General features: G+C 42.9%; 1 protein-coding gene across 1 annotated transcript in view; it reads right to left on the bottom strand.

Annotated features, from left to right (window-relative positions):
- ASAP1 (ArfGAP with SH3 domain, ankyrin repeat and PH domain 1) overlaps positions 1 to 27389 on the bottom strand; it is a 301291-nt gene that overhangs the window by 71797 nt on the left and 202105 nt on the right. The window contains exons 8-11 of the mRNA XM_012936073.2: positions 23263 to 23338; positions 21535 to 21621; positions 15000 to 15100; positions 10696 to 10765 (exon numbers count right to left, since the gene is read on the bottom strand). Of these exons, the coding sequence (XP_012791527.2) occupies positions 10696 to 10765; positions 15000 to 15100; positions 21535 to 21621; positions 23263 to 23338 (334 nt within the window). The remainder of the gene's footprint in view (positions 1 to 10695; positions 10766 to 14999; positions 15101 to 21534; positions 21622 to 23262; positions 23339 to 27389) is intronic.

Below are 27389 nucleotides of genomic sequence, written 5' to 3'. Positions count from 1 at the left end.
TTCCTCCTGGCTCTTGCACTCAGAGATTCCTCCCGGCATGGCTCGGAGGAACATATGGGATGCAGAATATCGAACCCAGGTGTGTGCGGGCCACGCATCTTACCCTCTGTACTCTAGCTCCAGAAGGATTTCTTCTTCCCAAATACATGTTACTCTAATGCTTCTCAAACACTTACCAACATTTACAACCAAATAGTGACACACAATGTTTAAGAAGGAAAGAAATACTTGGCTGGGTAGGTACTGCATTCAAGGAAAATTAGCCAGCACCATTCAGCCCTCATTTCTAAGCTAATGCAACTTGAATGCTTTGGTTCGGAGATTTCCTACAGTGTGTGTGACTGATCCATGGCAACCCCCCGCCCCCACCACCAATGACGGCAATGCCAATATTTGGTCTCTTGGAAGTTTGTGGCGTGTTCTGACATCTGCCACAGTAACGCAAACTTCATTTGACACAAAGAGCCATCTTACACTTCTAATGCTCTTCCTCCAAATGTCACATATATCTGACAAAAGATCAATCCCTCCAGGTATAGATTTGGGGAGCAAAGAACCACAGATTCTGACTGGTGAAGGAGCTGCTGTATCAATACTAAGCCCAGAAGAAGACACCTATGTACCATGGCAACAGAAGACATGGAGACCACTCCAGCCAGCATCTCCAGATCTGTACAACTTTCCCAAGTCACAAAGGGCCTTTTCCAACATATAGTCCTGATTTATAGGCATGTGAATCAAAGGAGACTTAATCTTTCTGGTATTTTGGTAGACTGAAATCAAAGCAGGTTTAAATAACATGCTTGTCTGTGACACTGCTGAAGAACAGTTTAGGAAATGCTTTCATATTATTTACTTATGAGAAAGAAAAACTTAGGAAATAAATAATGGTCAATGACTGGAAGCCTGCCACAAGTGTGTGTGTGTGTGTGTGTGGTGAAGGGCAGTTAGGATAGAGAAGGGACCAGTATGGTAATAGTAGTTGGAAATGAGCACTTTAGATGAGAACTGAGTGCTGAAAGTAGGTAATGGGGTATGCCTGATAACTTTTCAGTATCTGTATTGCAAACTGTAATATCTAAAAGGTGTGGCAGGGGTGAGGGAGAGGGAGAGGGAGAAAGAGAAAGGGAGAGAGGGGGAGAGGGGGAGAGAGAGGGGGGAATTAAAGTGCCTACAAAAGATACATGTTGGGTGGGGGGGGTGGCAGAAACCTGGGGACACTGGTGGTAGGAAACGTATACTGGTTAATTGTGCACCTCATCATCATTCTTCAATTAAAAACCAAATTAATTTTAAAAAAAAGAAAATGTAAACAATTCATGGGGAAAGGAATTAAAAAATATTACAACATAGGAAATATTCTAATTTAATCATAACAAAATGCGCAAATTAAAATAACATTACAAGCTATGTATGGTGCTCTATTGGAATCTGGAACAGAAAAAGAACACTGATGGAAAAAACCGGAAACAATAAATAAATAAAAAGAATGAAATGTGTATTATGGAGTCCTTACTGCTGCTGATTCCTATCAAACTCAGAATAACCGCATCTGTACCATGACCTCTGACCTCTCTCCTACCACATCATCCTGCCCCCTCTGTGGACAAGGAGGGGTATTTCTTCCCTCCTGCTGTGCACAAACCGAGGATGGTCCTCTAAGGAGTCTCACCTTCCCTTCACACTTGGCTGTTCTATTGTCTTCCTAGTTCTTCCAAGCCCCATCCTGCTTCCCCTGTGTGTGCCAATCCATGTAGTGTTTTCTGCAACCATGGTTTTGAGTCTATGAAGTTTGGGTGTTTTTGTTTGTCTGTGAAGGTGTCTACTGATCCTTCAAGTATGAAACAGAGTCTAGCTGGGTATTCTTAGTGACACATTCATTTCATTTGAGGTTTTTCCACTAAGTCCCACCACTGTCTTCAGGCCCCGAGAGTTTGGTCAGCTAAGTCTGCTGTAAATCTTAAGGATACCCCTTTATAAGCAATTTCTTTCTTTGATCTTGGCTTGCTTTCAGAATTTTATCTATATCTGTATTTTATCATTCTGATAAGGATGTGTCTTAGAGTATTTTTTCTTGGATTTCTTTCAGCTGGTACCCTTTGGGCCTCCTGAATCTGGGTGCATGTGCTCTTCAGCTCTGGGAATATTCTCAGCAGTGACATCTTTGACAATTGCTTCTTCATCAGGGTTTTCCCCCTGTCCCTCTGGAACTCCAATGATTCTTATGTTATTCCTCTTGGCTTCATCCCAATTTTCTCAACATCTGTTGGTTTATTGTGAGGCTCTTTTCCATTTTCTGCTCTTGTCTGCAGTTTCTCTGCACCTCATCTTGCAGCTTACTGATTCTGTCCTCAGTAGTTGTTACTCTGTTGCTGAGGCCTTCCACTGAGGTTTTCATTTCACCTACCAAGTTTTTTAGGCCTGTCATTTCTGCCTGTATTATCATTTGAACTTTCCTCATTTCTGCTTTCATATCCTCTGGTATTTTATTAGCAGTGTGTTCCACTGCTTCTTTGAGCTCCTTATGCATCCTTAACAGCTCCACTCTGAATTCCTTATCTGAGAAGTTATATAGTTCATTACTATTGTTTCACCTGGGCTAGCAACTTCACTCCCTAAGCCTGATGAGTTTCTGCTTGTTTCACCATTGTGACCTTTGCGTTCTGGAATTGTTTCCAGTGTGCTGTTGTATGTTTAGGCACCTGCAGCTGGGCTGTCATTGTGTGTTACTGTGATTATGGAGAGGTGAAGAATTGTGAGGTCTGGGTTCACTGGTACCACTAACAAAGGATACAGATGAAGTAACTTCTTCGCCTGGTACACTAGTGCATCCATGCAGTTTTGGAGTTAGAGATTTTAAAGGGATGCCCTGAGGGGTGGTTCCAGGGGTGTGGGAGGCTAAAGTTTCAGGCTGGGGAATGGAAGAAAGTTTCGGCCACAGTTACACACGAGTTTGAGAAGTTAGATTGGCGCATTGGGGGCGATGCCTGGCCAGGAAGTCTCTTCCCAGGCTGATCACAGGGGTCCAGGATTCCCTTTGGGGGGGGGGCTGGATATTCTGGATATTCACTATCACTGTCATCCCGTTGCTCATCGATTTGCTCGAGCGGGCACCAATAACGTCTCTCATTGTGAGACTTATTGTTACTGTTTTTGGCATATCAAATACGCCACGGGTAGCTTGCCAGGCTCTGCCACGCGAGCGGGATACTCTCAGCAGCTTGCTGGGCTCTGAGAGGGGCGGAGGAATCAAACACGGGTCGGCCACATGAAAGGCAAACGCCCTACCGCTATGCTATCGCTCCAGCCTGGCCAGAAATTAGGCTCTATGTAATTGTTTTTATAAATCTGCATTTCTTCCCAACTAACAATAAACACAGATACTTTTTTTTCCCCTGGTTTGTTTTGTTTTGGGGGACACACCCGGCAGTGCTCAGGATTTATTCCTGACTCAACTTAGGGATCACTTATGGAGAGACCTGGGGGGACACATGGAGTGGAGGAGCTTGAACCTGGGTCGGATGTGTGCAAGGCAGTGCTTGACAAATTTCTCTCGGGCCCAGATCTGTTCATCTAACACTAAGGAAACCTATTTCCCAGTTTTTGCGTTTTAATAATACTTCAATTTGGGAAGTTCTGGGTATGTTCTATATATATAGAAATAACGAGGATATTATTACCCCTGTGACATAACTCTCTGCCACCCCAAATAGAATGCAGTCGTTTAAGCTAGGAAACTCATGAGAAACATAAGTGGAAACACTTGTAGGAGCAGAATGAGTTAATCCTGATTAATATTTCTATGTTTCCTGAAAGAAAACAAAACACACATTTGTCCTCAGCTTAGTACACATCATGGTACAGTGTGTTTTTCCTGGAATTGTAAAGGTGTTGGCACTGGCCTATTTCACTGTTAGCAAAAAACAGCTGCTACTGGAATTAGTAACTAGAAATGAAATTATTAACCCCCGTCATCCTACTGAATTGCTTGCTGTGCTTTTCAAAACAAGAAATGAATACTATGAATTACTTGGGAAATAAGCCTGATGCAAGTAGGCTGTGGTTCGGTGTGAAAAGAGGTAAAATTAATAGATAACGAAATAATAAAGAGGGGCAGGCTGGGGAGAGGGCTACGGACTGGCGTGCAGGCTTTGTGCGAGGCGGCTCAGCATTCTATCCCAGCACGACCTGTCCCACCGCCAGGAACAGCCCTGACTGCTCCCAGCATGCTATTTGTCTTCCTCGGATAAGCATTTAAAGGATAGGACAAACTACATACAACAAGCATAGGATTTATTAAAATACTTTTGTACTGGGTGTGTGTGTGTTGGGGGGAGACTGGGCCCATACCCGGCAGTGCTCAGGGGATCATATGTGGTGCCAGGGTTGGTCGTGTGCAAGGTAAGCCCCTTAACCCCCGTATTACCTCTCTTTTTTAAAAACAGAAGTCACACACAATGGTGCCGGGGGAGCACTGAAAATTGAACTCAAGAGCCTTGCATGTGTCAGACATGTGCTCGATCTACCATCTGACTATCTCCCCATCCCAGTGAATATTCTAAAAGCAAATTATATCCATTTGGACATAGCACAACAGAGACTTCAAAACCTTAAGTTAACTCCTGCTACTGCTTTTTTCAGGGCTCTTGATCCTAGGTCTAACCAGACCCAAAGTTTACCTTTTTATAGTTCATAGCGCTGCTTCCCATCTCTTAGGGGGAAGGGAAAATTTTCTTTTCCAGTAGTGACAGTGAGGACAAATATGTGAAATGGGGTGGAGAGGAGTCCACAATGTCTGAGAATCTCATGAGAGCCATCTGCAGAAACAGGTTATTAGCTACACTGCAAGGGAAGTAGCAAGCCAGACAGACACGTAGACTTTTGGTAGAGTCGGATGTTCTTTTTCAGTCTGTGTGTAAAACAACGGTCCTTGGACTGTGCCCGTAGGTCCAAAGAGCCTGAGAGAGGGAAAGAGGTGTCAAATGCCCACTGAAATGCCCTGAAGGTCCCAGAGATGCTGTGAACCTTCAGTAGACAGAAACCAAATCCCTATCAATAGCCAAACCTGGTTCAAAGAAGTAACTCCGAAGAGCAAGGAAATCATTTATCAAAGAATTTCAATAAACTACTTTAAACGCATGGGTGACAACATCAGGGAAGAGGTAACAGTAGTAGTAGTAGCAATTATAGCTGATGCTTACTGACGTTAGTTTCTGCCCCACATACTGTTATAAGTAGCAACAATCAACAAATGTATGCCATGTTCATACCCAGCTATGAACTAGGCCTGATTTAACATTCCTAGTTACTTAAATGTGGAAAGGACTCCTAGGGATTCAAAGCGACTTGGACTCTGAACTAGGCACCCTGTTTCCAGAATCCTGTTGGCAGTAATCCCACATAAGCTTACCAAGTTTTAAGAGCAAGTATTCAAATGATGGCAATAATCTTTAAGCATAAAGGACTTCAATCAACTGTGTCTCTACCTCTAAACAGCTTTAAGCTCATTATCTCATTTAATAATGACAACATTCAAAGATAGGTACTCATTATTCCATTACACAGAAAGGAGCAAAGTATCTTAACAAAAGAGACAATAAGCAGATGAATGGGCATTTAATTGCAGGTTGCCTTATGTTATGCTTTTAAGTCATTCACATTTAAAAAGATGAGTTCACCAAGCTTCATTGAAAAAAGCTGGACCAGGTCCAGGCTAACTAGATTCTCAAACTTTCAGAGTGAAAGTTGAAGCCTTTTAGTGGAATTCTACATAATACTGAAAAAGTTTTAAAGTCAGTCAACTGAATAAAAAGTGACCATGAAGTTCGAGATTGCAATACAAGCAAAGTTGCAGTTGATACTATTATCTGGGTCCAGGAAAAGAACTCTGTGGTTAGGCACGAGCTGGAACCTGAGTCTGAACCCCAACACCATGCACTGCTATGGTGGCTCTGGTGGTCCATAGTACCACAAAGCCTGAGGTGCCCAACCCACGTGACGAAGTATTGCCAGGAGTGGTCCTTTACCCAGCACTGCTGGGGAGACAGCTCCCCCAAGAGTACAAATTCAGATACCTACAAAATTTGATCTCCAGAGAGCCACATTGACTGTAAGTAAAATATTTATGACTTTGAACAGGTATGTGAAAAGCAATGAATTTATGGGTAAGATCTTCTAGAAATGGGCTGCAAATCTTAAGAAAATATACAGAAATATGTTTCTTCCTAAAATAGCATATTTGGAGTGACAAATGGATCCTGGAATAATCTTAGAAGGGTGGTCAAGCCAACAGGCCAGATCTCATTAATTTAAATACAAATCTAAATGTAAACTGACTCATTCTGAAACGATCAAACTACAAAAGTGCTATCAACTAGGGCAATTAAAAATTAAAAAAAAATTTTTTTATTATTACTTTTTGCTTTTTGGGTCACACCCAGCGATGCTCAGGGGTGACTTCTGGCTCTGCACTCAGGAATTACTCCTGGCAGTGCTTAGGGGACCATATGGGATGCTGGAGATTGAGTTCAGGTCGGTCGAGTGTAAGACAAATGACCTACCTGTTGTATTATCGCTCTGGCCCTCCACTAAGGCAATTTAAACGGGAGAAATCTCCATGTTTTAAAGGAGTCCTAACCCGAGGTTCTAAAATTTCGGACAATAAGTCTCTCTTAATCAGTTTTCTGAGGATCACTGAGTCCCATTTTTTTCCCTCCCATGAAGCTGCCAGACTTGATTTTCAATGTGATTCTAAGTAATCACTGACATTTGCAAAGTCAGGAAAGAGCAGCCAATTGTGGGAGCAGGGACGTGATTATGAGTGGTGTGACTGGTGGAAGGAAGTATGACCTAAGGCCACTGAAAAGTAGGGAACAGAATAACATGAATTACTGGCAGAGAAACAGAAGTCAGCTGGAGAAACGCTCTGGTGTCAGAAGAGGTGGACATGCAACTTCTAATATTCTGGTATTTCTAGTTTGTTATAGGTAAAGAGAGGAAGCAAACAACTGGCAGAGCTATAATGAGATAACAGAGTGGAAAGAAAGAGTGCAGCTGATTTGCTTCATTTTTTTTTTCCTTTTTGGGTCACGCCTGGCAATGCACAGGGATTACTCCTGGCTCTGCACTCAGGAATTACTCCTGGCGGGGCCCGGGGGACCATATGGGATGCTGGGAATCTAACCCAGGTCAGCATGTGCAAGGCAAACGCCCTACACGCTATGCTATCGCTCCAGCTCCTGCTTCGTCAATTCTGTGATCTACCATCAATTACGCTGCCCTTGATGGCGGACTCCAGTGGTAGAGCACTAGCCCTGTACTTGTAAATCCGTGCGATTCCAGTTCTCTGCTAAGTTTGAGGTTCCCAGTGCCACAACAACAATTGCCAAATCACCACAATCACATTAAGCATGCAAGCAAAACTCCTTTATGAGACACCGAGTGAGCACAATGGGAGAGTGTGTGAGCCTCAAGACCAGTGTGTAAGAGCCTCCACTAAGTGTGTGTGACTCCGCCCCGCCATCACTGCAAAAAAACACATACACAAAATAAAGGAAAGCACAAAAGCTGCATAAAATGGGAAAAGAAAGGTAAATAGAAAGAACATGTTAAAGCGAAAACATCCTCTGCCAAAATATTTGGTCCTAGAAAACTAGGCCATAAAACTGTCCTAGCTAGATGAATCCAAGGAGAGAACTTTCCAGAAGATGATATAGTATTAGGGCACATCTTTGATTACAGGCTATGTCAAATGGTCTCAGTTCTTCAACTGTAAAATGAAGGTAATAAGACAGAGATGTGGGAAGTTTTAAATGAAATTGAGTTTATGAAGTGTCTGGCATGAAGTACTAAGTGATATTCTTTCCTCAGCACTGGGAAATCTAAACATGGCTATGAACAATAGGAAATGCAATCAACACTCATCTGACAGTTAATCACTGAGAACCCCTCTTGACACAGGACACTGAGATTAGCTACAAGCCCACGCTGGGAATACAGGGAGTAACATAAAAATTCCTGGCATACTTTTCCCTTTTTATTTCATCTTGATATCCTTTCCATTATACTCTCTGAGGATAAAATAATTAATGCTATCTAAAGAAAAAATTCATTTTGGGGTGGTGCTCAGCTCTGGGTGATTCCCAGCTCTGCCCACAAGAGTGATCTTTGGTGGACCTCTGGGGACCATGTGTGGTACTGGGGATTCAGAGAAGGGTGGTGGCTGATGTGCCTCCATGCAAGATAAGTGCCTCATCTCCTGAACTATTTCTCTGGTCCCAATCTTTGCTAGTTTTAAAATAGCAAAACAGTAATTGCTCAATTTAGTGCTTATATTTTTGATAACCTCCAAGGCATTTTACAACTATTGCTGCATTTCCTACATTGTCTTTCCTTTTTTTGTTTGTTTGTTTGCTTTTGGACCACATCCAGTGATGCTTAGGGTTTATTCTTGGCTCTGACATCAGGGATCGGTCCTGTTTGGCTTGGTGGAGGACTGAAGAGTGAGCCAGGGATCAAACCCAGGTCAGTCACGTGCAAGGCTCCTGGCCCCACCACTGTCTTTTCAGGCAAAGAATAACCTCCTCCTTGAACTCACAAATAAACCTCAGAAGAGAGCAGCTTGCTGCAGAGCTGTCTCTGGACCTTGCGCCAGGCTGATTTCACTGGGGCGCCTTAGACAGGAGCAGGCGCTGCCTGCCCCAATGAACCCCATCAGCCACAAACCTCCAGAATTCATGGCTGATCTGCACAAGCTCCTCCTGAGCCCCCCACGCACGAGAATGAACCCACTGAAAAGCCCAGGTATGCGGGACCAGTCAGTGACTGAAAACTCCAGGCCTCATATGGTCAGGAATGGGCCGCTTCCTCCCACCTCCCTGCCCTTCTGGGTCCTCACAGTCATGCCCATAAAGTGCCTCTGGGCACCATTTAAGCGCATTAACAACCATGATCCAGAGACTCACAAATGAATCTCAGAGGATAGCAGCTTGTTGCATAGATATCTCTAAAACCCAATTATTTAAAATTTTACAATTCCAGAACCAGGAGCCACGGCACGAGAAACAGACCCTCCGCGCCTATTGACTGTGATCCTGAGTTCTCCTAACCCATTTTGGCACCAGAGCGGATGCTTGAGCCATGCATTTTGACTGTGAACTGAGCTACAACCTTGTGCAGCCCGGGGAGGGATTTTTTTTCCTCTCCATCCCATTTTTCTGAGCGAAAATGGCGGCAGCGGTAGCAGCCACGTGGTGAGAGCCACCCTCTAAGACCCCTCCACCAGGAGGTAGGACTTTCTTTAGTGACGTAGCCTGTAGGTGGTCCTGGGAGGGGGGGGCGTTCCCGGCGCGCCTTCCGCCCAGAGATGAACCGGAGCCGCGGCACGAGAAACAGAGCCTCCGCGCCTATAGACTGTGATCCTGAGGTCTCCTAACCCATTTTGGCACCAGAGCGGATTCTTGCAGCCATCCATTTTGCCTGTGAACTGAGCTAAAATATTAGAAACCCAAAACCGCGCGGCCGCGATAGCTTCACACTTTAAGTGAAGACTTAAAGTCTTCACTCTTAGCAATGAAGAGAAATTATTAGATGATGCCTATTCAGCAGGCCTGATTGTTGGGGAAAATTTCCAATCAATAATAGTGAGCTCTGTATCGAAATATGGAATGTACTCAATATATATAGAGAATAATGGGAATATCATTAGCTACTTAGATGGCGGGTGGGGTGGGAGGGGGGTGTATTGGGGTTCTTGGTGGTGGAACTGGTGCACTGGTGAAGGGATGGTGGATTAATCAGCATTTGACTGTGACTTAAACCTGAAAGCTTTGTATTTTTTTTCTTTTTTTCACGGTGGTTCAATAAAATATTTCTTAAAAAAAAATAAAAAATAAAATAAAATTTTACAATTCCAGAAGCACACAGCTGTGACATCTCATACTGTTCATAACAAGCAATACAAAATACATTATTTTGCATCTGCTGATGGGAAGGCTTAAGTGCTGGTGGTGGGAAAATTAGAAATAATGGTGGTGGGAAGGTGTACTAGTGATAGGGTTGGTGTTGGAATACTAAATGTAATCAATTGTTGTGAATAAATTTTCACTGTCACTGTCATCCCGTTGCTCATTGATTTGTTCGAGTAGGCACCAGTAACGTCTCTCATTGTGAGACTTATTGTTACTGTTTTTTGGCATATCCAATACACACAGGTAGCTTGCCAGGCTCTGCTGCACGGGCTCGATACTCTTGGTAGCTTGCCGGACTCTCTGAGGGGGGCGGAGGAATGGAACACGGGTTGGCCGTGTGAAAGGTGAATGCCCTACTGCTGTGCTATTGCTCCAGCCCAAATTTTATGAAAATAAAATTAAAAAATTAAAAAAAATAACCTCCGTGCCTCCCTCATTATTCAAGAAACTTGAGATTTTTGGCAACCAGCACCAATAATATTTCCCAAAAATACTATAAAATAAAAGAATATCTGACTGGGTTTGAAGGAGCAAAAATATTAAAAGTTCTGATATATGGACATAACAACACATTTTAACACTGGACCAGATATAAGCAATATCTTTGGGGAAAAAAAATCTATTCCCAGTCCAACTCTGATCATTAAACCTATCAGGGAAAAACTTCAATGCTACATCATTTTTCTTTCCAGTTTATGTGGCCAGTATATAAATGAGACACACTTACCGTGGCATGTGAGATGGTCAAAATCCCATTCTTCACTGCACACTTCCTTCTCTGCCACACTTTCCGGAGCCTAAAGAGTCAAACACAACCTGATGTAGTATTTTGTTCACATGCAATTATACAATTTTACAGCAATAACAATTTTGAAAAACAAAACCTCAAACCAAAACAAAAACCAACCCACACAAACTAGAAAATTTAATTTTCTTATATTATCTCCCGTAGAAGCAAATTGAGGTGATTTCAAGAATGTCTGTTACACCCCTGATTTTGATATGAAATGAAAATAGAATCTAATAGAAAACTTAATCAATTTTCACTACATTCAAATTACTGAAGACTGTAAAATTGCAAAGAATAAACACACAGACTATAGGATATTATGCTAGGCAAGTGTCTTAACAATCCTGAACAACTTCTCTGGTCCCACACTTGCAGTTCTGTTGCAAGACTGTAGTAAGATATTGCTTCTGAAACTAAAATTAAGACGTGAAAAATCCTAAGAAAGAAACTCAAGCTGTGGACCAGGCAGAAAAAAGAAGAGGGGTGGGGCTTCCCAGAGCTCAGGGATACAGCATCAGCACTTTGGGTAACTTACCCGCTCTCTTTTGACTCCAAGTTTCCTCAAGGAACTCATAATTCAGAGTTCCTGCAAACAGACTACTATCTGTGATTCACCAGAGGAAAAAGCCCCAAGAATAAGTGAAATGTACTTGAAAATTTTGATTTAATAATGCCACTGGATAGAAAAAAACCCCAAATAGAGCTAATGTGAATGTGGATCATTTTTTGGCAGGGTGGGGGAGGGGAAGCTCCCGGTACAGGTAAGATTTCTGCCATCTGAACAGATGTGGCAGATTTCCCATGTGCAGGCTGACTCACAGGCTGGGGCCACTTCTATCAGTTCAGTCAAGTTACTAGAAATGTGCAGAGACCAGTGACTGTCTGGGCTAGAGAACACAATTTGTAGCCCAGTTCTGGAACCTCAGTTACCATGGAAACAAACATCCAAGGAGGCCACTGTAGTTTTTTTACTAAAAACTTAAAACAACATTATCTTGTGTTTTGTTTTCCTTAGGTTAGTCTCGTAGGAAACCTGTCACAACATGAATCTAAAAGCATTTCTTAACACAGACTCTATCTTCATATGCAACTAATTAGAAGTACAGCTTATTCTAAAATATGCTCTACATAGAGGGAAATAAAACATTTATTACAATCTCAAAAGTAAACCGTGTACTATACCCAAAATGTTAGGCGTTCAGGATGCAATGGATCTCAATTAATTAAGAAATATAATTTCTGAATTATAGCTAACACCTCCCTGCCTCCGCCCCAATCTTAACAGGGGCAGGGGAGGGGGCTGGTAGCATCCATTACAGGCATCAGAAAGACCTTCCACAGCCATCCGATTATGGAGTTCTCTGCATGAAGACCGTCCCCTAACTCCCTCTCACTCAGTGGATTCCAAAGCCCCCTGGCCTTGGTGCCCTCTCCCTGGTGCTCTACTCTAAGCCACCTCCCAGACTCCCACCTGGTCTACCTGATTCACAGAGCTCTCTCTCCACTCTAGCCACACTAACACAACAACTCTGAGTGACGGCAGCTGCAAACATGTTCCTGGCCATACCCTCATTCCTTCCCTGCCAACAGAAACCTTCGCTCAGAAGTCACCTCTGGGGGTCAGAGACAGTATTTGCACGCGACGGAAGCAGATAAAACCCCGGTTCAAATCCTTGGCACCACTTATGGGCCCCAGCACAGTGAGGGCTGTATAATACCAGGAGGTTGGCTCCATAGCTTGGAAGCTGGCCTCACATGCTGGGGGAAAGTCATCCCAGATAGAGAGGGGAACACCAAGTAACATGGGATTGGAGATCCTGCGCGGGATGGGAGATGCATGCTGAAAGCAGACTAGAGACTGAGCAGGATGGTCACTCAATACCCCTATTTCAAACCACAACACCCAAAAGGAAAGAGAGATATCAAATTGGAATGCCCCGCCACAGAGGCGGGGTGGGGTGGGGGGATGGAACTGGGGGGTGGGTGGGAGGGATACTGGGTTCATTGGTGGTGGAGAATGGACACTGGTGCAGGGATCGGCTCTTAAACATTGCAAGAGGGAAAAACAAGAACAAAAATGTGTGAATCTGTAATTGTACCCTCACTGTGATTCAGTAATTAAAAAATAAATTAAAAAAAAAAAAAGAGCCCTTTGGATCCGGCTGCGGAGCGAGCATGATGGAAGAGCCCAAGGGAGCGCCCTTGGACTCCAGGCAGCCCACTGAACTAATTCCGGCATGGGACCAGAGACCCCACGGTGCGCTGAAACAGTGGGACCCGGGCATCCCCCAATTCTCTTAACCTGTCTCTCTCTCTCAACTCCTCCCTCCTGAGCACAGCGCAGGATCCGCGGTTTTCCTGAGCGCAAAATGGAGCCGGCGATCCCTCTGAAACAGGGTGCTTTCACGCGCTTGCGGGAGACCCCAGGGGGCGGGGGCGGCGACCCCCGCCCACAGCAGATAGATATTTAAACCCACCTCCCCCACGTGTGCTTCCCTTTGGATCCGGCTGCGGAGCGAGCATGATGGAAGAGCCCAAGGGAGCGCCCTTGGACTCCAGGCAGCCCACTGAACTAATTCCGGCATGGGACCAGAGACCCCACGGTGCGCTGAAACAGTGGGACCCGGGCATCCCCCAATTCTCTTAACCTGTCTCTCTCTCTCAACTCCTCCCTCCTGAACACAGCGCAGGACTTCTCCATCTTATGAGCACCATAAAAGGGTAAAAGTTTGTAGTGATGTTATTTCTGGTTGTACTTTCCCTGGACTTTATACAGAAACCCAAAACCGACCTAATGTCATCTTAGCATCAGCAATATGTAATGGTTCGCTTTTAATGGGTCGGACTTTTGTGGGAGATCCTAACAAGAATAGTAAGTCTGTTGCTGAAATATTGAAGGCAATCAAAGTGGTAGCCATCTCTCTAGACTAAACTAAGCTATATCCCCACGCCAGCTGAGAAGAAATTTTCTTCTTTCTCGGGAAGAAACGCGGCGTGTCGTCAACTACAGTGTGATGTCTGTTAAGCAAACAGACCTGGTGGCGTGGGAATGGGATATAAGGGGAAAAATTATGTACATGGAACAGTGGGACGCTGGTGGAATCTCGAGCCGGAGCCGATACCAGCGCAAGACCTTCGGTTCCAGAAACTGCTTCCAGACACTCTACTAGTCTATCAACTAAGCCAGAGCCCCACGTCTGCTGATGACGGGAAATAACCATCCTTTTCGTTTTTTTTTTTTCCCTTGTCAGGCAGCGTGGCGATTACTAAACAGGCGTGAACTCGGTGGCGAGGGGCAAGGGGGAAAAAGAAAAGTTATGTAACAAACAGCGGGACTTAATATCTCTATATTCTTAGCAGTGGAGAACTATCAAATGCCTCCTTGGCAATAGGACTGCTTTTCTTTTTTGGGGGAAACCCCAACAACGGTAGTGAGTTGTGTGTTGAAACATGGAATGTAATCGAGATAAGGCATAAACGAAGTGAAACTTATCAAGTACAAGGGTGGGGACTGGGGAGGTGGGAGGGGGCGGCAGGTATACTGGGGGGGTTGGTGATGGAGGATGGGCACTGGTGAAGGGAAGGGTGTTTGAGAATTGTATAACCGACATAATCCTGAGAACTATGTAACCCTCCACATGGTGATTCAATAAAATTAAAAATTTTTTTAATAAAAAAAAAAAAAAAAGAAAAAAAAAAAAAGAAATCCCATGAGCTAAAAGTTGGACATGAGTGCATTAGAAACCTCCTTTTCCTGCAGTGTCAGGGACAGAACCTAGATTCTCACACATGCAAGGTAAGCGCTTCATTGCTAAACTACATGCACAGTCCTACATGGGGACCACAAGGTGTCACAGACTGAACTAGGGTTAGTCATAGGCAAGGCATACACCACAGCCCATCTCTCGAGCTCCTTAAAAAAAAAAAAAAAAGAACAACCTCTTAGGTATGTTTTCCTACTTAGGAGGCTAGTAAAGTTCCTTTTTGTGTATTTTTTTTTTTTTGCTTTTTGGGTCACACCTGGCGATGCACAGGGGTTACTCCTGGCTCATGCACTCAGGAATCACCCCTGGCGGTGCTCAGGGGACCATATGGGATGCTGGGATTCGAACCTGGGTCGGCCGGGTGCAAGGCAAATGCCCTACCCACTGTGCTATCGCTCCAGCCCCAAGTTCCTAAGTATATTAACACTCAGTAGTAGGCTAAGCATACATAAAGCTACTCGGTTGCCTTCGACATACCCATCACTTTTCTTCAGCAGGTAACCCTTCTTCTCACTGCCGTACTCCTTATTGCCTTGGAGCTGGTGCATGCTGTATCCTCCCTGCCGGCTCTGGGAATCCTTGAAAAGAGAAACCATACATTCGAGTGAGGCAGGAGGCAACTCTCAGCCTTTGGCTTTACAGCTGTTGGGTCTGTACTTGTTGGTCTGGGGCTGAGCAGGAGTACTTAAAAAAGCAACCAGGTGCTTACCTTGATTTTACAAGAGGAAACCCAGCAGGGAAGCCATTTGCCAGTGTCACAAAACAAGTCTGAGGCAAAGCTGGGACCTGGGGCCCAGGTCACTTTTTCTAATTGAAACAGGGTATGTCATTCAAGGAAACTCATACTTGCACAGAAATTATAGATAGACTGGGAGAGCACCTTGGGATGCAAACCAGCTGACGGTGGCCTGTTGGCAAGCACAGAAAGGGCTGAAAGCCCCACAGTGGGACGCAATGTTCATGCAATCTGACTTTGCTCTCTGAGGTACATACTTAAGATACTCAAAGAGAATGTACCTTCCCAGCAAAGGATTGAAAACTCTTACAATTATTATACCCAGTGCTCCATAAAATATAACCATTAACAGGTTTTTAATTTAAAAAGGTGACTCTATGGCAGGAAAATGCCTATGAGGTGGTAATAAGGGTGATAGGGCTAAAGGATCCAAACCCTTCTGACTTAAAGTTAGCCCTCCAACACAAGATGGCGTTACTAGACATGGCTGCTCCTGCAAACCCCTAAGAGGAAACTGCCAACACTGAGCTGCAGAGTGAGGGGAGGGGGCTCGACAGACACAGACGTGGACAACATATTCTTATAAAAGGTATCGACTTACTCTCCTAGACTTCGATCAGGAAGGGCAAAAGCAACAGAGAAAAAAGGCAGAACATTTGAAAATAGAGTTAATTTCATTGACAGCGCCATCAGTCACAAGTAATTTTTATAACACACAGGGAAAACATTGTAAGGATAACACAAAATCTCTCTCTCTCTCTCTCTCTCTCTCTCTCTCTCTCTCTCTCTCTCTCTTTCTCTCACATACACACACAACACATTCTCCCCTGTCTCAGAATCATAACAAACTGAGTATTAAGACAATAAAGTATCCCCATATTGAACACATTTTATTTCAAGTATCAGGCAGTAACAAAGAAACAACTGATAAACATAAGGTTCCTAATACTCCAAGATAGGATGATTTGACAAACCTCAAAGTAAAGAGTAAAGACCAAAGTGAGATACAGAAAAAACTTTTTTCCCCTTAAATTAAAAATCAGTTTAAAATAAATGTTTCTTGGGGGTTCACATCAAGTGGCTTCCAGGGGCTATTCCTGGCTCTGTGCTCAGGAGTGACCCCTGGAAGTGCTGGGGGACCATACATGACATCGGGGATCCAAATGGGGTCAGCTGCATGCAAGATTACTGCCTTACTTCCTGTCCTACCGCTCTGGTCTCCTACCTAGAAAATCTACGGTCTCTTTCTGTCATTCAGGACTTTTTTTTGGAAGAGTGTGTGTGTGTCGGAAACCAACTAGTATGTACTCAGAAGACAAATTAATGTTAAGCAATGATTGAAGGAAAACTTTAGGACAAGATATGTTTGTAAGACTATTCTACATGTGATGAATTCTGTGTGTAAAGATATGTCCTGCAAACTCCCTAAAAGCCAGGTGAGGCATGGTGAAACCAGTCCTGAGGGTACCCACTGGGACCTGTCCTTCTGGGAATACTTATATGCTGACCACAGTGTACAGCCTTCTGATAGGGTAAGCTGTAGCTGACAGCAAGTCTCAGCAGATAAATTCATTCATACTATGAGGTTACAAACCTTAAATCTTTTCTTAATTTCAATAATTTGTCTTGAGTAGGCCAGATTACCTTCCAGCTTGAAGCTCTTACTCAACAAATCTGATCTAGTGTGGAAGAACATAGACTAGGCATCTCTTCAAGAATTCTACAGGTTGTCGAACAGAGAAATCAAGGGGGTAAGTAAGATGATGAAGAAGGGAAGTAACCATGGAGCAGGGGTCAAGGGCCTTGGGTACATCAGAAATGTGGGGCAGTCGAGGAAGTTATACATTCAAACCACAGTGTTAACAACACCGTCAACATGAGATCCAAACTACACCCCCAAACTTTCAAATGTGCCTGCCACGGTGGCAGGCTGGCAGGTAAGGGGGAACCTGGGAACGCTGAGGAAGGGAAAGTGACAGTGGCAGTGGGACTGGGGCTGGAACTCTGCATGCCTTAAACTCAACTATCAACCACTTTGTAACTCATGTTGGTTAATTAAATAATAAAAAATAAACACAACAAGAATTTTCCTACAGTTACTTTCAATAAGGGTATACGACTAGAACGCCACAGCCCTTCGGCTGCTTATGCCATGCCTGGCCTGCTACGTCCATCCTGTTATGTGAAGGTGGGAGGGAGCGGGATTGGGACTACGACACCTGACACCTGTGTTGCTGTGCTATATCATCAGAGAAGGAAAAACCAGCCTTCCTCCACGGCTGCACTTCTCAAGCAGGGTCCAGATGACCCCTTTTGGGCTCCCAACTGCAATTTGAGTAAATGGGGGTCTATGGCACAAGACCAACCAAAAGGGCGGGGTGAGGAGGCCACAGGAAGGAAACAATTTCAGAGGAGGCCGAGTTCAGAAACAGTGGAAGAAACACTGCTCTGCCTGCCCTGACTGATGCTCCCCAGGAATGAGGGGAGTGACAGGGATGTGCCTGTCTTAAAGCCAGGTGGCAGCAAGGCGTTCATAATATGATTAGGGCAGAAAATTAGACTGGGGAGTCAAGAAGTGAGGCATGATAAAAGCAGCAGGGATAAATGAAATCCGGGGCTTTCTGCTTTAATCCAATGAAAAGGCATAAAAATTAACTCCACGATGGATAGAGTTGGGAATTGCTGCCGTATTATACTTCCTCTAATCATTAAACACAAAATCTCCTTGGGTATCAATTCTCATTCAAAGGATAACTTTCCCTTGGAACCCGTTAATTCCTTGTTTATATGAATACGTGAACAGGAGGCTTTGCTGCCCTGGCTTCTCTAAGCACACTTGCTAGCTTTTAAAAAGAAGCGTTAAGGCTTTAATTTTATTCTATTCTATTTATTTATTGGGGAGGAGTGGTCACACCAGACGGTGCTCAGGGGTTACTCCTGGCTCCATGCTCAGAATTACTCTTGACAGTACTTGGGGGGCCATATGGGATGCTGGGGATCAAACCTGGGTCAGCTGCATGCAAGGCATGCACCCTACCCACTGTACTATATCACTCGGTCCCCAGCCTAAAGTTTTTAAAGTAAAATTAGTTTTAAGCAAAACATTAGGGGCTTTAATTCCTGAAAACTATGATAACTTACCTTAAGCAAACCTTACCATTTATAACCAACTTAATATTCTAGAAAACAAACAGATCAAAGAGGACTTGCTCTATTTTACACTTACAATCATATGCTTTTAAAGCCAGATAAAGGGACGAAAGTCTAGGTTTGGAACCCAGAAGTCTGCTCCACTTAACTGAGTAGGAAAGCAGTAAGAGGCCCCTGGGCCCCAGAATTAACAAACCTAAATGAGCTGCTAATGAGGCTTATAGCTTTAAAAAATCAAACAAATGATTATTTTTATACTTTTGAAAAATGATGGCCATTAACTTGTGCAGTATGGTTCTCCAGATAGAGAGAGGCTTTTGTTTTTTCAGAAAGTGGAGAATTGCAAACACTGATAATTTTTAGAAAAATGGAAACATAGCTCGATGAATAAAATAGATCCTGGATCCCTAGAGAGCGTAACAGAAATCAGAATGAATTTAGAAATGAGGAATACAAATGAGAAATTAATTCAGGCAAAAGATAGAAAACTAAAGACATAAAATTTTAGTTTTCTATCAAGAGATATCAAACAAAAAATATAAAATGTAAAACTAAACTTAAACAATGGGCTTAAAATAAAAGCTTGGGGAAACAACATGAAAATTAAGAAATGCAAACTATAGCGTGAAATGATAGCATCAGTTTTAAGTTCATTTTCTCATTATTAGCACCACAGATAAATGATCTTATTTTATGATTAAAAAAATCTACATGTAAAATGCATTATTAAGGAGTACAACCTCAAATCTTTTTAAACTGCAAGCAATTATCACTCACTGATTTAATGATTTAATGGGGTTATAAATGTTTCTGGCATCAAATTTAAAACTTTTAAATTTCAACTGTGATGTATGAATAGAAAGGACAAAGGATTTTTCCTTTTTAATCTTATTAAATATTTATCAAGTCCTTTTGGCTACCAGCCAGCGTGCCAGATACCGTGAAGAAAGGATCTGTCCAACAACTTGCAAATGAACAATCATAGGCTACTAAGACTAAAAACAAAACAGTACAATTGTCGGTATGGAGAAAATGATATGAAAAAATTTATTATCCAGGACTAAGAAAATTAAAAGGTTGGAGTACATGCTTTGCATGCACGACCAAGCACTGAGCACCACCAAGCGTGGCTCTGAAATCAACAGAGCTAGAGAGACAGCACAGTGCAATGGGCAGAGCGTGTATTTTGGTGCAGGTAGCCCAGGTTTGATACCTGGCCTTGCATATGGCCCCCCAGCACTCAGAAGTGACCATGAGCAGTGGGTATGTCCCCAAAACCAAAAGAACAACAATAGGGGCTGGAGCACAGCGGGTAGGGTGTTCGATTCCCAGCATCCCATATGGTCGCCCTGAGCACTGCCAGGAGTAATTCCTGAGTGCAGAGCCAGGAGTAACCTCTGAGCATAGCTGGGTGTAACCCAAAAAGCAAAAGAACAACAACACCAAAATAAGCTAAATTTATATAAAACATTTACCGTGCAGTTCACTCTGGAATGCCATTATTTCTCTTATTAATGAGACTCTGTGTTGTCTTTCTTTGGAGAATCTCATATTTTTTTCTCCCTTCCTTCTTCCCTCCCTCTCTTGTTTTTGAGTCACACCCAACTGCTCTCAGGGCTTACTCCTGACGTTGCACTCAGGAATCATTCCTGGCAATGCTTAGACAACCACATGGGATGCCGGGGACTGAACCCAAGTTGAAAGCATACAAGGCTAACACTCTACTCACTCTACTGTCACTATGACCTCAGTAAAGCTATTTTCGAAAAAAAAAAAAAAATTTCAACCTGAAAAATAGGCATGCAGCAAAGAGTTCTTCTGGGATGTCAGAATATTATAAAAGCATAAGGTAATTTAAAAGATGACTTGTCAAAAGTTAGTATTTTTTAAATCATAAGAATATTATTACAGGGGCTGGAGCGATAGCACAGCGGGTAGGGCATTTGCCTTGCATGCGGCCGACCCGGGTTCGAATCCCAGCATCCCATATGGTCCCCTGAGCACGGCCAGGGGTGATTCCTGAGTGCAGAGCCAGAAGTAACCCCTGTGCATCGCCAGGTGTGACCCAAAAAGCAAAAAAAAAAAAAAAAAAAAAAAGAATATTATTACAAAAATTTATAAAATAGGGCTGGAAGGTCAGTTCAATTTAATGACCTGAGCACATATACTTTGCGTGTGGAAGGCCTGGGTCCAATCATGACTATCTTATGGTCCCCTGGTCCTCCTGGGAGCAATTTCTGCGCAGAGAGGCGGGAGTAGCTACTGAATGCTGCCAGGTGAGGCCCCAAACCCACTACCACTACCAGTAAAAGCAACAAAAATAAAATTTTTCAAATATTCAGGGATCCCATTTACAGCTTAAATTTTTGATAATTTTAAATTTTTGATAATTTTAAATTTTTGATAATGAGTTTGAACCTCACTGGAGCAAAAATGTTAAATATTTTGTTGTTGATTGTATTTTCTCAGGTCATCTTTTATACTTTTCTCAAATAGCAACACCATGGGGAGGAGTCATTAAAAATCATCACCTTCCATACCAGTCTGCAATAAAAGATGACAAAGAGCATGAGCATGGGATAGGCATGCTGTGAAAGATTCATTTTAGTTGGGATGGAGAGGTAGTAAAGGGGCTAAGGTGCCTCCCTTGCATGAGGTCAACCCTGGTTTGATTCCTGATACTAGATGTCCTCTGAACACAGGGCTGGGAATAGCACAGCTCCCCAGGGCTGCTGGGTGTGCCCCACAACCTACCATGATTAAGGAAAAAAAAATTTTACTTGTAAAATAATGTGGACATGGTGCTAATTAGAAGTTATTTATTATGTTGGGAGTAGAGGCAAACAAATCAAATCAGTCTGAGGATACAACTACTGAAGTCTGCACCTTCAAAATCAGGTTAGCCAGTCCAGAGTCATGGATGATGGACTGAGGTAAGGGGTATACTTTTTATCAGAAGGAAAAGGAACTAATTTATTATGCTCTCTGATGCGGTAGAGAAACACTTTTATCTTATTTGCCTTCAAAACCACTCTGGAAGTCAGCAGTCAAAATTCCCATTGGCATACCTGGGCATACCACCAGTCCCGCACTGTTACCCCAGATGGAAACATACAGAGCACCTACTTCTTTCTGATCAAGTTGAAGAGAGGATTTTATTAGGTCTCGGAGGGCTGTGAGCTGTTTCTTTTCTTCATCCTGGGTCTGTTTTATCTGTGAAGAAAAAGATTTACTTCTATTATTTATCTTCTCTATATGTATGAGCAGAGTTTAGTTCATCCAAATTTACCATGTGTCAAACAACTCAATTGCGGAGCTGATTTTCTTATAAAAGTTCTTTGCAGTCTCATTTTTAGTATGAGACATATAATTTCCTCATGAATGTGCCAGTGAATGCTGAAATTAGTAAATTGTGCAACATGCTTTCTTATTGAATAATACATCTAGGCTAAACAATTAAGGCTAGAGTAGTCCTTTAAACAAAGTTAATAAGCAACAGTCCATCATTTGCTTCTGTTTTTTTCAAAGGGTGGTATGATGTCATTACAGGAGCCAGAAGCAGAATCCTACAGGCCTGCGTATATGTGAAAACTAATCAGACACCATTAGGGCAAATGATTGGTGCCACTTTTGATTCAATCACTAGGAACTTGACTGCAACTTGATCCATGTTATATATTAAAAGAAAATATGAAAATTCAAAGTATTATTGTTACTTTTAATAAAGTCATACTCAGTAGTGCGGCGGGGGGCTGTGGGATGTGATGCCCAGGCTATCCTGGAGATAAGGGCTGTGTGGGTTCTCACTTAGGGTGCAGCAGAGTTAGGAGATCAACTCAGGATCTCGCACACACTAGGCCTAGGCATCTGCTCCATTGTTCGAGCTATCTCCCTGACCCCTCCACTGTATACTTTTAAAGCTGTAAGTATGGAAGGCAGTATCTGTAATTACAAAAACCTACTTGAAAATAGGCAAATATGCTCAAAATGCATTATTTTTTATTTCTAAAATTAATTTCAAAACAATGAGATTATATAACTATATGATTTTAGTGTACAATTTATACCTCTTTAAACAAACACATATAGAGAGAGAGGATGTACAGACAGCAAAGGAGGAACTGCTGTGTCTGCCAATCAACATTCAATTCCCAAGACAACATGGTCCCCTGAACACAGAGCAAGGAGTAGACAACAATACTGCCAGGTGTGGTGCATAAACAACAATAAAAACCCCTCCAGTGGGTTATGCTGTGGTTCAGGAACATGACTCAGTGGCAGAGCACTTGCCGTGCATGTGTTAAGCCCGGAATTCTCTTGTTGGTGACACAAAAAAAAGCCAAAACCCAAGCTTCATAGAATTTCAACATTCTTCACTGCCAGGAAGTTTGAGGAAAGTTGGATATTTCTGTATGTGTAGGTTGATCCCACTCAAACAAGTTTTCTTTTTAATGCTCTTACTAAAAAAGCAAGATCCATACATTTGGGAGGGAGGGAGGGGGAAGCAAACAACTAAGCTCCTCTGAAACTACCTACTTAGAGATTGTTTATTTTTATTCTTCCAGGATCACACATTCTTTCTGCAATGCTATGGAAGGCAATTGCTGAAACCTGAATGGAGACTATCCAGAACCAATATTTACTCACTGCCTTCCCTGTTCTTTTCAGTTCCAAAAAAATATGCTAGACCATTAATGATTTTTTGAAATGAACCCAAAGATTTGTTTGCCCTAGGCTTATAGTGACACATACATCCTTGTTTTTTTTTTAAAAAAGACTTTTCTAATACAGAATTCAAATGTATTTATATTTACCTAAAGTGAGTTAAAATGCACATATTTCACACAAACTTACATTATATAGGTCAGCAGCCAATTTTTCGATGTACTGTTTCAACTTATCAGCTGTCTTCAAACCATCTTGAAAGAAACTGCAACAGAACATGAGAGTTCTACACATATACATATATAAAATAAAATGAACCGTAACTGCTTTCAAAACCAGAAACACACACTATCCATGTATTTATATAAATCACTTATAAAACCGAAATTACTATCAATAAACCATAAGTACCAGTCAACATGTACATATTACGTATTACAGAGTGTAAATTACAGTACTTTCTTAGCGCAGTGATTTTGTAATGTGTACATCCATAAACACGAAAGGGTTCCCTCTCATTGTGAATTCAGGAGAGATACATTAACCACGGGAATACAATGAAATTGCATGGGATACTCTAAGCTTCGAGATATGTGACTAATATGCAAATAAAGGCCGAAGACAGACATGTTTGGTTCTAAATATCCCTATGTCCTTTAGAAACAAAGAGAAGGGGCCACTATGACAAAGACAGCTGGAAGTTGGAAATGATCACTCTAGATAAGAACTGTGTGCTGAAAGTAGTTAAAGGAACACACACAGGGCTGGAGTGATAGCACAGCGGGTAGGGCGTTTGCCTTGCACGCGGCCGACCCGGGTTCTAATCCCAGCATCCTATAGGGTCCCCTGAACACCACCAGGGGTAATTCCTGAGTGAAGAGCCAGAAGTAACCCCTGTGCATTGCCGGGTGTGACCCAAAAACCAAAAACCAAAAAAAAAAAAGGAACACACACAATAACCTTCAGTATCTATACTGCAAACTATAATGCCCAAAAGGAGGAGGTTGAGGGTAGTAGGGGTGGGGGGGAGAGAAGAGACAGAGAGACAGGAGGGGACGCCAGCAGTGGGGAGGGAAACTGGGGTCACTGGAGGTGGGGAATGTACACTGGTGGAGGGATGGGTGTTGGAACACTGTGTGACTGACAACCGATCATGTACAAACTTGTAACCTTGTATCTCATGATGACTCAGTTAAAAAAAAAAGTTCACCTATGAATAACTTTATTTAAAAAAAAGAAGGATTTGTATGTTCCTAACACAAATGACTATAGGGACAACTCTGTTGAGTAGGGGGCACTGAAGGACTTGGAAAGCTATGATCTACCCCACCTTGTAAGAAGGCTGCACTATTTAATTCTGAATAATAACAAAACATTAATATGAGTTAAGCACTTAGCGCATGCTAAGTACTTATCACGAGCCATTTCAGTTACTCCTCAAGCACTTGTTTCCACTTCAAAAGGAAAACCAAGGCAGAGTGAGGACCTAACTCAAAGCCGCACACATGCTAGTAAGGGGCGTAACTGCATCCAGGCACAAGTACATGCCTCATCTTAAACTACCCTGTAAAGAGACTCCACTCAGAAGTTCTGTTGTTCCTGTGTTTAGGGATTTCTTGACTCTACAGGGAGCATTTTAACCAGTCTTCCACTCCAAATGGTTTCTCAATGCACTTCAGGGCCCTTCTCTAGGTATTATTTAAGAGTGGCATTGGAGATCAAAAATTGTTTCTGCTACAATTTAACTCTGCAGCCATACTTAGTTAATTCTTGGCAGACAATCCTTCCCAGGTCCAGGTGCCAGTCCAATCTAATTCTAAGGACAGTCTGATGCCGAGAAGGGCCTACTCTGTGCAAAACTTTGCTAGTGGCTCTCAGGCCAGCCTTGAGGCCTGGACATTAGCAGGTATTCAACAATGCCAGGCCCCTGATTAACAGGACTAGGAAAAGCAGCTTGGGGAGCTGGGGACTGTATTGGAACTCCCAGCCTAAAGAAGGGAGTGTTGACAGTTAGTAGGGCAGGGAATTCCAGACAGAGCTAACAATGCAGGTGAAGGCTGGGGAGCAGCTGCAAAAGTAGAGTGGCTGGGCCCAGCCTTTTAAAGGATAAATAAAAGGAATGCATGTTAGAAAGATATTTAGGATCCAGAATGTCAAGTTGCTTAATTCTGTGTATTTGAGTTTCATCCTCAGTGGCACTGATACGAATCTGAATGTTAGAAGATAAAAAGTGGGAGAAGAGCTTGAACAGACAGACACGTTAGCAGAGAGTGAGTTCAGTTTCATCTCTGCACTTAAGTGCAACTGAAGGGTGCCACTTTAGATACGGAAAGGGAAACTGATGTTTGAACAGCAGGCAGGAACATCCTAGAACGTGTTTTAAAGAGAAAGAGGGAACCTTAAATTTGAGATGGCATTGATCAAAGTAAAAATCTACTTATCAGAGGTGAGAGCAAGCTGACCAGGGGGAGAAATTCCTCCCACTTAAAAAGACACAGCAAGGAGTAGACTAAACCCAGGAGGCATAGTGCTCACTGCACGCCCGGCTGCCCCATCCGATGCCAGCGTCGCGTTGTCCCCTGAGCAGCATGACGAGCGATCCCCGAGCACAAAGCCAGGAGTAAGCCCTGCCAAAGCTGGGTGTGTCTCTCCCCGAACCCCCAAATAATAAATGTGAAAAAAGACCTAAAATAATCTATTTCTCTACTTTTTTTTTGGAGGGGTGGGAGACATTACATGAGGCATTTATTTTAGGGCTTTCTCTGGGCGTGGTGCCCAGGGAGAACTCCCGGCAGTGTTCAGGGCACCACAAGTGGTGCCATCTATTGAATCAGGGTTGGCCATGTTCGAGGAGCCTTAACCTTTGAACAATCTGTCCGCTGGCCCCCTTTTCTTATTTCTTTGGCTGACACAAGGTGGCACTGTTTGGTACTGAGTGACACTGACTGGTATCCAGTGACAGTGACTGATATGGACTGGCATACGTTGACAATGGTTGTCCTGAGTGGCATGGTTGTGACAGGGTTGGCAACATGCAGTATTGATTGGCATAGACCAGTACTGGGTGGCAAAATTGGGCATGAATGGCCAATTACTGGATTGTACCAGTTGGGAAGACATTAGCATTAGCAGCACCTGCAAGCATGGGTTAGCATAAGCTTGGCATTGGTAGGCATGGGCTGGCATTTCATGGCAGAGAGTTGAACCAGGTCCTGACATTTGCAAGGCAAACACCTTCACCGCTGTACTATCTCTCCAGCTCCTTTCCTATTTCCAGAACATTATACACATGAACTTAGAAAAATCAGCCTAAGGAGGAATCATTTTACTCTCCCATACGTTTGTTGTGAACAAAATAAATCATATATAAATTGGGTAATCTTCCCAATGAGGAGATTATAGGGTCCCCCCCCTATTTTTTATTACATTTATTATTTTTAGAAAAAAATATATTGCACAGGTAAAAAAATATCAACACCTAGCCTAGAAGGGCAGAACTGAATCATCTTTAGAAAGGTATCTTGGGATCAATTTCTAATTTATGGTAAGAAACAGGAGCAGGCTAGAGGATGGCTCATAGGGAGAAAGTGAAAGTCCATTGGTGATGCAACCACTGGTGATGTCCCAAAGAGCAAAGGCAACATGCTGTTTGCTACTGCACTGGTGCTTCCCTGGTAACTTGACTCTCCCCTTTTTAAAGGGTGTTTGGTCTCAACTGAGGGCTGGACGGACAGGGACTCAGAGACACAACATCTGTGACAGTGGGCTTCTGTCTCTCTTTCTAATCTTTGGTACTAGCAGGCTCTGGTTTAGTGCAGATTTTGGAGTCTAGAATATCTTATTCTGGCTGCAAACCTTATTGGATGTGTAACCCCGGGACAGGTTACTGACTGGGTCTGAACATGAGCCTGGTCACCTCCAAATATGCAAATTTTCCAGCTTTATGGAACATCAGATAAAACCCGATGAAAGTATTCTGCTAACGGGCAAGTAAGGCACCCGTGTCAGTTCCGAATACTCATCACTGAACTTGAACAAGTCAGCCTTCCAAACAGCATGGGAAATTGTCTGGACAATATCCCACTGTCCCTCACCCGCTTTTTCTGTAAATTACTGAAATATAGTAAGATCGTTACAAAAAGAGATGAAGATTAATGGGGATCATAGTGATAATGGCAAACGTCTTGTCTGCAAATCACCATTATGTACAACTGGCCAAATACTGTAGTTCCTGTTGACTTCATTATTAATCTGCAAGACAGATACACTGAGGCTCAGAGGGACCAAGTGGCTTAATTCAGATCACTGAGTCATTA

Source organism: Sorex araneus, chromosome 2, assembly GCF_027595985.1.
Source record: "Sorex araneus isolate mSorAra2 chromosome 2, mSorAra2.pri, whole genome shotgun sequence".
Classification (NCBI taxonomy): domain Eukaryota; kingdom Metazoa; phylum Chordata; class Mammalia; order Eulipotyphla; family Soricidae; genus Sorex; species Sorex araneus.
The sequence above is the reverse complement of the archived record's forward strand: the minus strand, read 5'-3'. Positions and strand labels throughout refer to the sequence as shown.